This window comes from Tigriopus californicus, chromosome 1 (genome assembly GCF_007210705.1).
Source record: "Tigriopus californicus strain San Diego chromosome 1, Tcal_SD_v2.1, whole genome shotgun sequence".
Classification (NCBI taxonomy): Eukaryota; Metazoa; Arthropoda; class Copepoda; order Harpacticoida; family Harpacticidae; genus Tigriopus; species Tigriopus californicus.
This window is the reverse complement of record NC_081440.1, coordinates 14,358,288-14,373,352: the sequence shown is the minus strand read 5'-3', so window position 1 is coordinate 14,373,352 and position 15,065 is coordinate 14,358,288. Positions and strand designations below refer to the sequence as shown.

The following is a 15,065-nucleotide window of genomic DNA, read 5'->3' as shown; positions in this document are numbered from 1 at the left end:
TAAAAAATGACTAAGGAGCGGGAATATCTCTTAATTGGGACACCCTCTATCAGAACGCAGTTATCAATCTGCTGCCTGACTCCTAACAAACAAACAAACAAACAAACATACCACAAGGATGGAGGAAGTGCATGCACCCACTCCCCTCTCATCTACCGGCGTCTCATGCCTAGTGCCTAGAGCAGGATTCTGGGATACCGTCGTCTCCTCTCCTCTCGCCTCAACTGTCTCACAACGGTGGTGAAAAAGCCTTAACAAGTTTTGAGAGAAATACACGAATCCATCTTAGCATTTTGTTATATCTTGTAAAAGCATAAGAAGCACTTTTGATCTATTCACTTTAATGAATTTATGCTTTCATAAATGCTTTTATGCATAAGAGTTAACAATATTCATTTGGATACTTCTGTCAACCTTTGGTAAGGCTTTTCAACCACCGTGTCAGTCCTACTGGTAAGACGGGTAAGGCAGCAGGCGAGGGACAGAGCAACTCAAGATCATGAGAGGAAGAGTCAGCCCAGGGTGGTCACATCTACAAATCATTTCAAAAGCTCTTCTGGGTAGTGTTTTTTGGATACAGCTTGGTCCAATTCATATCATTTAGTTTATGTTAACTAAATATATAATATAGGGGTGTTCTAATGCCAGAAGAAATCAATCAATTTCCTTCAGATCTTGGAGAGTGATGTACCAATTCTGGACACCCTGACACCAACGCATCAAAATTTGCAACCCGGGCTACTAGTGCTACCGCCTTTTCATTTCCCTAGACCAGGCTGTCGTATCGTATCGTCAACAGCTGTGATTGTTGTGGAAGATTAGTCTCTGATGACCGGTTATAGGTTGACCTCACTACCATTTTGTCAAACCATTTCAAGAAGTTGGCCAACCTGACCCATCCCCTCACACTGAATTAGAGCTGTTGAAGATATTGAATCCAATATCCTCTGATTGTCTGTTCTACGTTTGAAAACATTGCATCACAAGATCCAGATAGGACTCAAAACTGAAGAGAAAGGCATGAATGGTCCATCATTGGTGACAAAGTGTCCCCACTTTGACCCAAGCAGCCTTACTTTTTGCAGACCAGAGACCGCCCATCCTTATTTCCCAGGACTTGGCCATCCAAAGACCAAAGACCTGTCATTGTTATATCCCGGTGATGAGCATGTTGCTCATACTCTCTTATTGTAAATGTTTAATCTAGTCATATATATAAATGTGTACTAGTCAGCAATAAAATCATCATGAAGTGTATACAACAGTCATCACGACTTTTGAATGCAAGCAACCTAGGGAGTTTGATGTGGATTCATTAAAACTAAGAAAGAGGTTGACCAGCCTGAACAAGTTGAGATTATTGACTTGAGTGGGCATGCAGCAAGTATTAGTGAGTGTGTCTCTCAGCATGCAATTGTGAATCTGTGTAATAGAATGTCAATTGTGCATTTCATTCAAAAGTGTTGTCCCTTGCTCTTCTATGTGATAGCTAATATGACTGACAAGCCAAGTTTGTTTGCTCTCAGATCACTGACGAAGATGAAGTATTTTATTGGCCATTAGTCCCCACATTGTCAATGGCATTCATGACACCTGGAGAGGGCATTAAGAGTTTCTACAAATGGTGTAAAAAGCCAGTGGGAATTTCAACTCTATCCCCAGACAGCTATCAGCAACCTGTTTCCAACTTGAGACCCCAACTAGTGAACCCATACTCCTATTTTCTATGAACTAAAGTGAGGTGTTTGTAATTAAGCCTTGGGACCCCATTCCATATTTTGAGCCAAAACTGTACAGTTGTTGGCCTGCGTGGTGACTTGGCCTATAACCACATCAATCATAATGTTCTTCAAAAGAGTGGAAGAAACAAAGAAACCCCCAAAATGGTCAGTTTACCCTTGATACATGTTGAATTCATATGAATGATGGATGGGAACTTTGTGTGTATCAGATCGATTTCTGTCAAACATAGTTTTGTGCAAGAGCTTTGTAACAGTATCTTCTCACCAGACACTTTTATCTCATTGTCCAAAAGGACTCTCTGTCGTTAAATCCATACAAACTACATATCACAACACTTCTTAAATTATATTTTTAATGGCTTAAAGCGTGTGTACCTGCCAAAATCAACTAGATTTTGATTCAAGTAATCACCATAAATAGAATGGTGGTAAGAAGGGAGGAATTGAACATTAGAATAGTGTAGTACATTGGCTATTTTACATATCTGGGTATTTTATACATTATACACCCAGTTTGATAGTAAAGTGATGAAAATAACATTAGTGATAAATGCTATTGATCTGAATACCAAGGTTTTAACAAAACTCACGTTTTTTTGACCAACTGAAGAGCTAGTGCACATTGCCCTTTCGTTGTCTGCCCTTTGGGCACTGTCCACCTCCATGTCTAGAGAACTCCTTGGTTGAGCTAAGGTAAAGTCCTATGTCACATAATATATGAATACTGTACTTACACAAGAAATACAAGTAATGGTGAAACAGTTTATCAAGAGTTTGTTGTTCTTCATTCTTTGGGATGGTAGTGTTGGCTCTAAAAGCCTTACAACCGAAGATCTTTGGATAAGTCTAAACAAATGAAGCCCTAGTAAAAAAGGTGCTCTCTCTGAAGGAAGTTATCTTGGCATGGTAACCTATTGCTAGGGTCAAGGATTGGATAGTGTGATGTTCCGTTAGTGTTTTATGGGAATCAAGTAATTTACTAGGACAAGAGAGACCTTCATTCTTTGGGATGGTAGTGTTGGCTCTAAAAGCCTTACAACCGAAGATCTTTGGATAAGTCTAAACAAATGAAGCCCTTGTAAAAAAGGTGCTCTCTCTGAAGGAAGTTATCTTGGCATGGTAACCTATTGCTAGGGTCAAGGATTGGATAGTGTGATGTTCCGTTAGTGTTTTATGGGAATCAAGTAATTTACTAGGACATGGGAGACCTTCAATCTCATCCTTGCACGGAACAACAAGGTTCCTACACAGGCATCCTTATGTTTTAAGGAATTCGCGCAGACTGAAATTCTGACGATGTTCTTCTAAAGCCTCTAGTGTCTCAACTCCTTCTTTTTTATTAGTTAAGACAGTTTTCCCCCAATAATCAAAACGATATCTTAAAAGTGCATTAAAGTATTTTTCTTGTCAATTACAAGGGATATAACAACTCTTCAGTGTCTGGATTTTTACGTGTTCAACCTTTATTGAAAATCAAAAATCTTAGTAAAAGTAATTGTAACAAGTAGTGCTCTCCTCCTATATTGCTGTACGGGCGAGAGCCCTCACTTTTCAGGTCCCCTAAAACCCATGATTAACGGCCTAAATATTAATGATAGGATCAAATGAATTTTTAAAATCAGGATTGCCAGAAAGCTAGGAAAGTCAAAGCCCCACCTTGTACATTGTAAGGTAAAAGGTTAGCTTTGACCAAACAGGCACCCCTGGTTTGAGCGAAGAAAAATCAGGGGCTACTTTTTGTGACTAACTAACGGGTTTCCGATGTTCCGCTAGTGATGACATATGCCACTGAAAATGGAAATTGATAGCCCTAGTTGCAACCTCCCATGATTATTTATCAAATCCCATCAGTACTCAATATCCATTCAATGTCGTCCGAATTTTGATATTTGTAAGCAATCATTGTTTGTAGAGTGTGAAAGTTAACTGGACCAGAGCTTCAATGGTTGATTTGAAGGATGATTTATTGTCTGATACAATCTTGGGAGCTCCTCTGCAACCACAAAATCGAGTGAGGGCTTCATAAACGTCTTTGGTAAACTCCAAGTGTATTGCTTGAGTTTGCAAACATGAAACAACAAGTACATAAACTTGGGTCTTTCACAAATTGAGCGAGTTTTATGTAATTCCTTCATTAAAAATGCTCCCGTAAAATCAATTCCCATTGTCCAGAAAGTTTTGAAGGAGTATGACGGAAAAGTTGCCATCATTGGAATAGGCCATTTGGAATTGTTTGTGCCCTTGCATTCTTCTCCCTGCTGTGACGTCGACCTCCCCCCTTGGTTTGCTTCCTTTCCGAGGTGCCCATTCCTGTAGTTTAGGAGCTTTGTGCCTGGCAAATAGTGTCCAAAACGATGCAAACAAACCAACAACCAGCTGACGTGACTTCATTGATGGGCAAATCATGTCAACAGAAAGAGCTATAGATCATGAAATTGCAACTTAAAACGCTCGCAGTTCCCTTCTGGGTTAAACCATCATCATCATTTATCAAATGGATTCATGCCAAGTCTTTGGCAAAGGCATTGAACTACTTATCAAGTCAGTGGCAGAAGAAAATTATTCGCCCAGGTCATGTCAAAGTGAGGTCTCCTTAGTCTCTGAGGGAGGGTGTCAAATTCAAGGACGTATTTCCATCAAATATAATGTGATGATGATACAGCCCTGATGAAGAGATCCCACCGTCATCCCATCCTATGTCCAAGGCCCAGCTAGGCCCCATTCCAGGAATTGACGGAAAAGGTCTTTATTCAGCTTTTTAGAATCATCGACATCCCAACAAACAATGGTCAAGGCACGCCTTTGTCCCGCCTCATCCGGACACGCCAGGTCATGTCAAAGTGAGGTCTTCCTATTCTCTGAGGGGGGTGTCTAATTCAAGGACGTATTTCCATCAAATATAATGTGATGATGATACAGCCCTGATGGAGAGATCCCACCGTCATCCCATCCTATGTCCAAGGCCCAGCTAGGCCCCATTCCAGGAATTGACGGAAAGGGCCTTTATTCAGCTTTTTACAATCATCGACATCCCAACAAACAATGGTCAAGGCACGCCTTTGTCCCGCCTCATCCGGACACGCCCCTATTTCACCTGATCCAGACATGCGCCTATCTGGACGCGCCCCTATCTCACCTGATCCAGACATGAGCCTATCCAGATACAGGTGCATCCACATTCCAACATGCCAAGTTTCGACACGCCTCCATCTCAATCCCCCTTCATCCCGACACACCCCTGCCCACCTCGTCTGAAGCAGAGCTGTGCTTCAGATCTGACTTTTTGAATTAGGATTGGAGAAATTGTTGGGACTCCTGTGGCTTTGGATTGGATTTGTCATTTTATACGCACTCGGATTGTTGGCCTAAAGTTTAGATCCAAAACCCATGGTAAATCAAGCCCCAAGGGGGGGCCAATATTCTGGGCCTAGTTAACATTGGCAAGAAATCGTGGAGTGTAAGTGGTAATCTTGGTTTTTACACGGATCTCTGTGATCACAATCATGAGCATTTGGGCCCATTTCCGTCCGGTTTTGCAGATTCCATGAGAGAGCAAACATCGGTTTACGCCTTTAAAACCATGATGAGATCAACCAGTCCGGATTGACCTCTGCTGTCTGAGGAAAGTGTTCAAAAAGGAGAATTGGACGCCATTTACTTCCTCAAATTCTCCAATTGCTTTGGGATTATGATCATCACTCATCAGCCACTCGTCAATTTTGTGACAATTTAGTGCCAGCTAAGAAATGCGTGATGGCGTTATTGCTAATAAGAACCTTTATTGCGACTCTTGGTCATGTTAATAAGTTAAATCAAATACTTCTAAAAATATCAACGGTGAACAAACTGCAAGAATTGACTGAATAGGCCTTTATTCAGCCTCTTACAATTGTGGACATCCCAACAAACAATGGTCAAGGCATGCCTCTGTCCCGCTTAATCCCGACCCGCCTGGGCTAGAGCTGTCCATTGGATCCGACTTTTGGGATCAGGTGAAATAGGGGCGTGTCCGGATGAGGCCGGCCAAAGGCGTGCCTTGACCATTGTTTGTTGGGATGTCCACGATTGTAAAAGGCTGAATAAAGGCCTTTTCGGTCAATTCTTGGAATGGGGCCTAGCAGGGCCTTGGAGGAAGTGGCCTGAATTATTTGAATCTGGCTGGTGTATTGTGCTGCACGGACCAGGGACGTAGGATGGGATGACGGTGGGATCGCTCTATCAGGGTTGCATCATCATCACATTATCTTTGATAGAAATACGTCTTTGAAGTAGACACCCTCCCTCAGAGACTAGGGAGACCTCACTTTGACATGACCTGGGCGAGTAATTTTCTTCTGCCACTGACTTGATAAGTGGTTCAATGCATTTGCCAAAGACTTGGGTTGAAACCATTTGATAAATGATGTTGATGGTTTAACCCGGGAGGGAACTGCGAGCGTTTTAAGTTGCAATTTCACGATTTACAGCTCTTCTGATGACATGATTTGCCCAATCGATGACGTCATAATACTCGACCAATCACCATTGACTTTGTTTGGAACTAACCTATATATATAACGACTTTGGTGGCTGGTCACAGTGTCCAAATCCATAAATTTAGAAAAATGGACGAGGGGAGCAAAATGGTACCTCGTATTTAATACAGGAAGACAGGGGCTATTAGAAGATAGTAACCAGGAATTGCTTCACTCTTCATTTTTGGGCTTAATTCATGTTTGAAAAGTTTTCTCAGATTTCCTCAAGCTGTCCCTATAGGGGATGTCAAGTAAAGGAAATTCAAGGAAAGTTGTGGCCCGGCACCCTAATTTTGGTCATTTTGGGGAGAGAGAGCTAAGACAAACATCACAGTCAACTCGCACCATTCGCCCATTGAATTTTCAATAATCGAGTGATTTTGAGCGAGTTGTGTTACTCACTAAGTGAGCCTGTTTAGTGTTAATCAGTGAAAGCACTATCAAATTGGCTCAATACCACAATGCTAATTGCTTAGACAAGCATGTAAAATGGAATAAATGTCAAAATCCAATGCATGCACAGTGTGGTTTGGCTAGGCATGTTGTCTTTGGTTTTACTCCATGGAATAACGTTAGTTGTCCACCAACGCGTTTACTTTTCTAGCCCTATTCAAATTATTTGTCAGACCTGCCATTTGAAACATCCTCCAAGATGTACTATTAAGCAGCAAATGAAATAAGTTGATATCAGTTACTTGGGAGGCATATTGCCTGGTTATATGATTTAAATCCATAATATTTTGATCACCATGGGTTGCAAAGGATTTATTCTTTACATCATCCCCTATATCAACTAGATAGATTTTCCATCTTCCAGAACAAACCTATGCTTAGGGAACTCAGAAGACATGGTTTAAGTTATGTTGTAAACAGTCCCTAAAATTCTAATTTTCGGCCTGCTCTTGGTCAGCTACATGTATGAATATGGCTAATGTACTCAATTTTTATATCAAGTTCATTATCATTTTATGTCTTTGGACATTTTTCCACATTTTTGATGGCTTTTTATATAGGAGCCACAATGTTTATTTCGAGATATATTGCCAAATATATAGCCCAAATACCCTCATTTCACAGCCTATCCTCACAGGTTGACCCTTACGTATTCCCCCAAGTGACGTCCCCGGGAAGCAGCTGCAGACTTCCCATTGCGCACTCATAGCGAGCCATGGGCCAGCCTACCAACAAATCTAACATTTTAAACTTGATATGCAGATATTTGGCGAATAGGGACCTTTAAGCTGATGTCAAACTCAACCTTCTGAGAAAAATGGTCACCAAACCTCCATTTTGATTCGTCCTTGGGCGGTCACTTGTCATCACATTTCCTATTACGACATATTAACAGCTTAATCAAATCGACAGAGATTCTTGGGACAGTCGTCACTGCAGGGGACTTCACTGCGGGGGACTTCATTGCGGGGGACTTCACTGCGGGGGACTTCACTGCGGGGGACTTCACTGCGGGGGACTTCACTGCGGGGGACTTCACTGCGGGGGACTTCACTGCGGGGAGTTCACTGCGGGGGAGTTCACTGCGGGGGATTCATTGCGGGGGACTTCACTGCGGGGGACTTCACTGCGGGGGACTTTCACTGCGGGGGACTTCACTGCGGGGGACTTCACTGCGGGGGAACTTCACTGCGGGGGACTTCACTGGCGGGGGAACTTCACTGCGGGGGACTTCACTGCGGGGGGACTTCACTGCGGGGGACTTCACTGCGGGGGAACTTCACTGGCGGGGGACTTCACTGCGGGGGACTTCACTGCGGGGGACTTCACTGCGGGGGACTTCACTGGGGGGGACTTCACTGCGGGGGACTTCACTGCGGGGGACTTCACTGGCGGGGACTTCACTGCGGGACTTACTGCGGGGGACTTCACTGCGGGGGACTTCACTGCGGGGGACTTCACTGCGGGGACTTCACATGCGGGGGACTTCACTGCGGGGGACTTTCACTGCGGGGGACTTCACTGCGGGGGACTTCACTGCGGGGGACTTCACTGCGGGGGACTTCACTGCGGGGGACTTCACTGCCGGGGACTTCACTGCGGGGGACTTCACTGCGGGGGACTTCACTGCAGTGAACTCCACCGCAGTGAACTCCACCGCAGTGAACTCCACCGCAGTTGAAAATCAAAGGATCTATTCAAGACAGCTTTTGCCATAGATGGTCATTACATATAACGTGATATAGGAAGATATACGTTATATAAGAAGTAAAAAAGCTCTTGAATTGGGAGGGACTAAAACATTGAGAGTTTGTATGTTCAGTATTGTAATAAAGCTGGCATGAAAAGTTCATTTCATTTCCCAATGACTGACGTTTGGGGAACTTCACTTTGGTGGATATTGAATGGCGGAAAACTTCAGTGGGAGATTGTTGGTGGGGAAAACAGATGGCCATCAGAAAGTAAGTCCTAGATTAATGTATATTTAGTAAGAACAGACTATTATATACAGAGAAGAGCATGCACTTACGGCGCCTGTTCCAAGTCTGTCGCAACATGTTGGAGCATAGATTCCACTATACATTGAATTTGCTAGTAGCCTAATTTACAATACCTTAATTTGTCCGGATTTGTAATCCCCAACCTGAATATTTGGACTTATGTTGACTGTTAAGATATGCATTGCGCCTCCCAAGTTTCAAATTTCAAAAAGGCAACCATTGACTGAGTCAAACGAGAATGGCAAAAATGGGAGCAATGCAGTGCTAACCTATATACGCTTATACAACACATAGATTAATTTTACTCTTCAATATTGGAGCCAAAATGGCAAAGGTTAGATTTAAGCTGAATTTAAGACTCTCTGGATCAGGTCTCATCCAGTTTATGGATTCAAAGCTTGAGACGTTGGAGGCCTCCTTCCCATCACACGGTGCTACTTACAACACTGATAAAGATTTTTTGCAAATGCCAAGACTTGTAATAATCGTTTTCGTTGTTATTGAAACAAAAGGAACAATTTTTGTAAAAAATAATTTTGGATTCTAGCTCAGATTAGAATATAAATCCACTTAAAGCCTGTAAAGAAATGGCATTTTTAAAAACGTAATCAATAGATGTTGGAAGTAACCTTAGTTGCGTTTTCAACTACAATTTTATTCAAAGAGCAAATTGCTCTCCAACGGGGTGTTCCTCATCACTCAACATATTGAAACAAATTAGAAATTCTTCTTCTTAGGAGAAGATCCCTTCCTTGGGAGTCCGGGTATCTTGATAACGCGGAAGCTGGATTGCCTCGTCGGAAAATCCAGAGTCCCTCCCCTTCATGCACAAGAGGGAGCCAAAGCAGAAATAAGACAAAAAAGACAGAAGCAAGCAAATCGATCTGCTGTAGCGTCATCATCGTTAGGCTGTTTTTTGGCCTTAAAGGCGGTTTGAATTTCCCGCCCTGCCTTTCCCCCCAAAAACCCAGCTGTTCTTTGTTTTGGATGACAGTCTGGTTACGAATGAATAACACGAAACACGAAGCCGTTTTCTGACTTTATTTAAAGTGCTAAACTGCCACTAATGTAGTATAACGCTGATTAATAAGATATATTCAGGAGATATGTACTCAACTAGTTCCTGTCGACAACTGCCGTCGTTGTATGCTTATGTAAACGGGCCCTTGAATAATAAGTATGTACAATCTTGCCCGTGCCATATCAGACTCTTTTGAATTTGTTTTCATTTTGTGGGCTTGAAAACGGGAGGTGTTGTATCCTGTACCCTATATTACTGCAATCAAAGAACTAATTGATGATCGCATTCACCTTAGTTTACAACAACACCTTGAAGAATAAAGCATTCTTCGTTTGTTCTTACAATTGGTGAGACCTCTTATCCTTAACTAAGCACCATGTATGGACGCGGGGGGCGGTCCTTGCCTGCTCCAAAGGCCATGCAAATATTACTGCTCTGAAGGCCAGCGTTGAGCGAGAGTGGGGAAATTATCTGAAGCCAACCTAACCAAAGCTGTCGAGTTCTTTAGGTCCAAGTTGGAAAAATGCATTGCAGTAGGAGGCTCAGTCTTTGAAAAATTAATGTAGCATTACCATACCTTTAATTTATGTATAAAAAGTCAATTCGTTGTTATCTCTATGGTCCAGATATTACCCTCCTCAAAGTTGCGAGAAAAGTTTAGGAGCGATATCATCGCACCCGGTACTAAAGCCAAAGGATGATTTTGCTCTGAGTCAGTTCAACGGAATCTAAATGATAATATATTAACAATAAAGTTATGCAAATATAATAAGATGTTACACCACAAGCACATTCATTGTTGCTGAAAGCAAGCCCAATTTGCAGCCTTGAGCTTACTTATTTAGGATTATGAAAATATAAAAAATGATTTTTTTGTTAATATTGCCTAAAGACTTCAAGCCTCCTCAGTTGCCATGAAACGAAAACTCTGGAGTTGAAAAAAGAGTTGCAATAACACCGTTTTGAATGCAATTTTTCAGACCTTACTCGTCATTTTGTTACTACTGCCGTATTTATGAATTGATTTAATTTCGCATGATATGATTAAATTTCTTGACTAAGTTTGGCCACGCCAATATGGGGTGAGATTATTTGAGGTGCATCGCAATCAGAATTGATCACATTTTCATTCAAGCTAACAAAGTGGTTTGAGGTACCCGATAGAGATGTGAAACTTCAAATATGATGCCGAGGTTAATTTGTAAAAGTACTGAACGTTCCGTGTCCCAAGACTGACCTGGCAGGCAGAAGAAGAGAGAGATCTCCGTGGGTGCTAGCCTAAACAGGACCAACAACTGCTACTGAGTTGCTACACCCTTTCCTTGGGCATAGCCCAGCTCAGCCAGTCAGCCAGCCCTTTTCCCTTCATCCAGTCTTCTACGTCTTAGAACTGTCATTTTTCCAGCTGTTGGATTGGCAGCGTGAAAATCAACCCGTCAGTCAGTCAGCCAGCCCTCGGGTGAGTCTGTGGTCATGCTGTCATGCTCTGACTCGTCCATTACCCTAGGATTTGGCTCCTGGGGATCTCAACAGCTGATCGACTGAATTCGCCTAATCTATAATCGGTAATGGATAGCCATGAGATCAAAAAGCTCTCTTATTATGCACATTTGATGTTCAGGCTAAGACGATGCCCGCCCAGTATTGAATGAATAACGTTCCGCCCACATATGGGTAGTCCGGGTGCCCAAGCGATCCACGCGAGATTCCTCTTATGAGGCGACAGCTGAGCCCAGGCCAGGCCAGGCCAGGCTCGCGGGCACAGCTGGATGTTTGACAGCTGAGCAAGGCTAAAGCCCGCCGACGCCAATAGTTCTAACTTGACTATCGTCGACGGAGTATTGCGTTTGGACGGCCACGGACTGTGGTAGTGAAACGACCTCGACCATTGACTCAGGCAGGCATTGACTAGCGCATCCCGCCTCGACACGCCCTAGCTATCCGTCATCCAGACATCCAGGTGGCCACAGCCCAGGTCCCATCCGGGTGCCCGGCCCTTGGAACCGTGTTTCCTGGCCGAACCTCGACCTAAACTGGTGGGAACTACTTTCTTTCCCCCTGGTGTCGGCCGGTGGGCTGAGGCTGAATGGGCCAGAGGAGCTAGCTCCGAACAAGGGAATCTCTTTCTCTTTGTATCTCTGTGTTTCTCTGTGTTGGATTGAGTCACCGCGGCCAGTCCTAGTATCCCTTCCTCACTGACTCACTCACTCACTGTCTGTATGTCTGTATGTATGTACTTTTTGGCTGCCAAGGATTGTGTCTGACAGGGTTTTAAACCTCAGGTGGATCTCGGATCTCCCAAGATGAGTGGACTCACTCAGGAACGGACCCGTTTGGCCCAGGATAATGAATCACGGGTTATGACCTTCGGATGGATGGGATGAGAACCCACCTGATCCGGTTCAGACCAAGCCAGCCAGTGAAAAGGATGGTGACTAGGTGGCCAGGCTACCCTGGCATCTTGATGCCCAGCTCCATGGGTGCATTATGATCTGGCATCTGGCCGTTGATCTGTGTGATCTGTGTGTGGCCCAGCCCTGTAATCCCTTCTCTGCTTGAGTAGAATCCACCCTCCCTCCCTTCCTTCCTTCCTTCCATTGTCCCATTCTCCCAGTCTCTCTCGTCGTCGTCAGCCTACCTCTAATCGAGACCAGAATGTTTTCAAGGCCAGAGCCTGTCCCGCCATTTCCCCGTTTTTGCCCCTAGTTTTTGCCTTCGGTTCCGACGACCCAGCTGCGCCTCTTTTTTTTTAGCCCGTGACCCACTTTGAGGGAGTTTCTTGCCCCCGTTTTGGGCCGGCTACACTCGTGCTTGTCTTTGGCCCCCTTTTCGCTCGTCCTGTCGTCGTCGTGGTGGTCTAGCCCTTCGTGGGCGTGCCCTTTCGCTCCGGCGAGTGACGCGAACGTCTTGATTGGACAGCCCGCGCGGGCCGGCTTGGCTCCGTGGTGCCAGGATCGCCGGCGCCGCCGTTGTGCCCACCGCGACGTGCGCGGCCTTTGTTTGTCTTGTCAATGTCTTCGACGCACGCGTCGCCTCCCAGGAAGCGGGTCAGGAGCTCAACCAACTCGGCCATGATCGGTGATGCCCACGCCAGTTCTTCCGCCAACGCCTCGGGAGTCGGACCCACCAGTAGTGTGAACGCCCCTTCCACGGCTAATCTGAGTGACAACGCGGGAATCCTGGAGCAGCCCGGCAGTCCTCATTCCGCCTCCGGTGGCGTGGCCACGGCCTCGTCCGCTGCGGCCAACACGCGGAGTAAGATGAAGTTGAAGAGCAGTGGACGTCGCCACGGCGGGTCCAATTCGAACAATGCCAATTATTTGGCCGGAAACGCGTCGTTCGCGTCCAATCCCGAGGAGGAGGACGATGATGACGAGTACGAGTCCTTGGAGGACGAGGGTGACATTAATGAGACGCTCTTGCGCAAAGTGCCCGTTCGCAATCAGAAACTCACCGCCTCGGATCGAGAGGTGGTCCGACTCATCGGACAACATCTCACTTCCATTGGCCTTAAAACGAGCGCCGAAGTTCTCATGCGCGAGGCCGGTTGCCGGCTCGACCAGCCCAGTGCCGCTGTTTTTCGCCAACATGTCATGCATGGAGAATGGGCCATGGCCGTTAAAGGTAAGCCGACTAATTTTGCATTTCAGCCAGAATGTAAGATGAACCGAGATAGATAACGTGATTAAACGTCGTCATTTCATTCTTTGACATTTCGAACTTGTAGCACTTCTACCCGTTTTTTACCTGGAATGCCTCCGCTCCATTCAAAGGCCACAAAAAATAGCATTAGGGAGCGGTTTTTTCCTTCTCTCAGCCCCATGAAGGAAGGTGTGAGGGAGGTGTTTGTTCCCCTTTTCTTTTCAATTTTGCGTGATGGCGATAATCGTCTTCGTCATTTGCTACTTCGTTGTACAAACACGAAATTCAAAGACTAAAGGTGGTTGATGAACCCATTCGTTTAAGAGTTAGTGGCCCTAGTCTCAAGAATTGAGTCAACCGAGAAGGACAAAGACCTCGTCTGTTACCTTTGTTGATCCATATTTAGAGTCGTAGGTGGGTACTTTGGATGGAGCTCTCGCCCTGGCTCTCCTCTTACCACAGAGAAGGAGAAAGAAACGACGAGCGCTCTTGAATCGCTCACAAATGAGCCCATACACAGGCAGCGTATCCGGGACGAAGAATGCTAATCGGACATAATGTTCGTTCTCTTCCTTTTTCCCTCTCAGCTTTGGAATCTCTGAAGGCCCACTTGGAGAACCCCGCCAAAATGGTCGAGATCAAATATCTCCTCCTTGAACAGAAATACCTCGAACTTCTCTCCCAGAAACGACAAGTAGAGGCGCTCAAGGTGAGTGGTCTGGTTGACAACATGTCTCATTCGTCTCTGTTCGTGAACTTTCCTTTACACTGACTGACACCTTCATCCCGTGCAGGTCCTTCAAACAGAGCTCACGCCCCTCAATCACCGCCAGAATCGAACTCACGAGCTCTCCACGTATTTGATGCTGTCCAAGGCCGAAGACATCTCACGGGTCACCCGTTCTGTACGGGGTGGGGAGCTTTCGGGCATGGACCTCATGGAACGGCTCCAGTCTTTCTTTCCGGCTAGTGTGATGCTACCACCCCGCCGCCTTCATACCCTCCTGTCGCAGGCCGCCGAGTTCCAGATCGATCGGTGCCTGTTCCACAATTCATCCTCTGTGCTCAACTCGTTCGAATTGAGTGGAACTCGGAGTAGTAGTCAGTTGTCTCCCCTGGACTCGTCGTTTCTGGCGTTGGACCATCAGTGCGAGAAGGATAACTTTCCCCACGAGACCATTCAGGTCCTGGCCGATCATTGCGAAGAGGCCTGGTATTGCAAATTCTCCAGCGATGGGCTTCGATTGGCCACCGGCTCGAAAGACATGACTGTGATTGTGTGGGACTTCGATCCGGAGACGCTAACCTTCAAGAAGCACAGAGTTCTCGAGCGGCAACCGCAAGGAGTGTCCTTTTTCGCCTGGAGTCCCGATAGCACTCGATTGGCAATTTGTGGCATTGAAGACTGCGACGAAGTAAGTATCAAGCTATTGCCTGTCTTTCATATACTCTTTCACATTTAGATAGTGAGCGTTGTGATCATTCATCCTCATCACGTCCTCCCTGTTTAGATTGTGATTTGGAATATAGATGGATCTGAAGAGGAAATCAGGGTGTCCCAATCCTCACAAGATTCACTGTCCAGCGTCTGTTGGTCCCCGGATGGGTCAAAAATCGCTTGCGGTGGGAACCGAGGCAATTTTTATCAGTGCAGCACTATGGGAAACATTAACAATTCATGGGAAGGGATTCG

General features: G+C 45.2%; 2 protein-coding genes across 2 annotated transcripts in view; both read left to right on the top strand.

The window, feature by feature from the left end:
• LOC131887159 (uncharacterized PPE family protein PPE21-like) overlaps positions 1–8,390 on the top strand; it is a 14,014-nt gene extending 5,624 nt beyond the window's left edge. Inside the window, exon 2 of the mRNA XM_059235727.1 lies at positions 7,622–8,390. Within this exon, the coding sequence (XP_059091710.1) occupies positions 7,622–8,390 (769 nt within the window). The remainder of the gene's footprint in view (positions 1–7,621) is intronic.
• A 3,178-nt stretch (positions 8,391–11,568) lies between these two features.
• The window catches only part of LOC131878304 (WD repeat-containing protein 26-like), a gene marked incomplete in the record, with an annotated part of 4,968 nt that continues 1,471 nt past the window's right edge, over positions 11,569–15,065 (top strand). Inside the window, 4 exon segments of the mRNA XM_059224244.1 lie at positions 11,569–13,354; positions 13,960–14,081; positions 14,167–14,787; positions 14,884–15,038. Of these exon segments, the coding sequence (XP_059080227.1) occupies positions 12,742–13,354; positions 13,960–14,081; positions 14,167–14,787; positions 14,884–15,038 (1,511 nt within the window).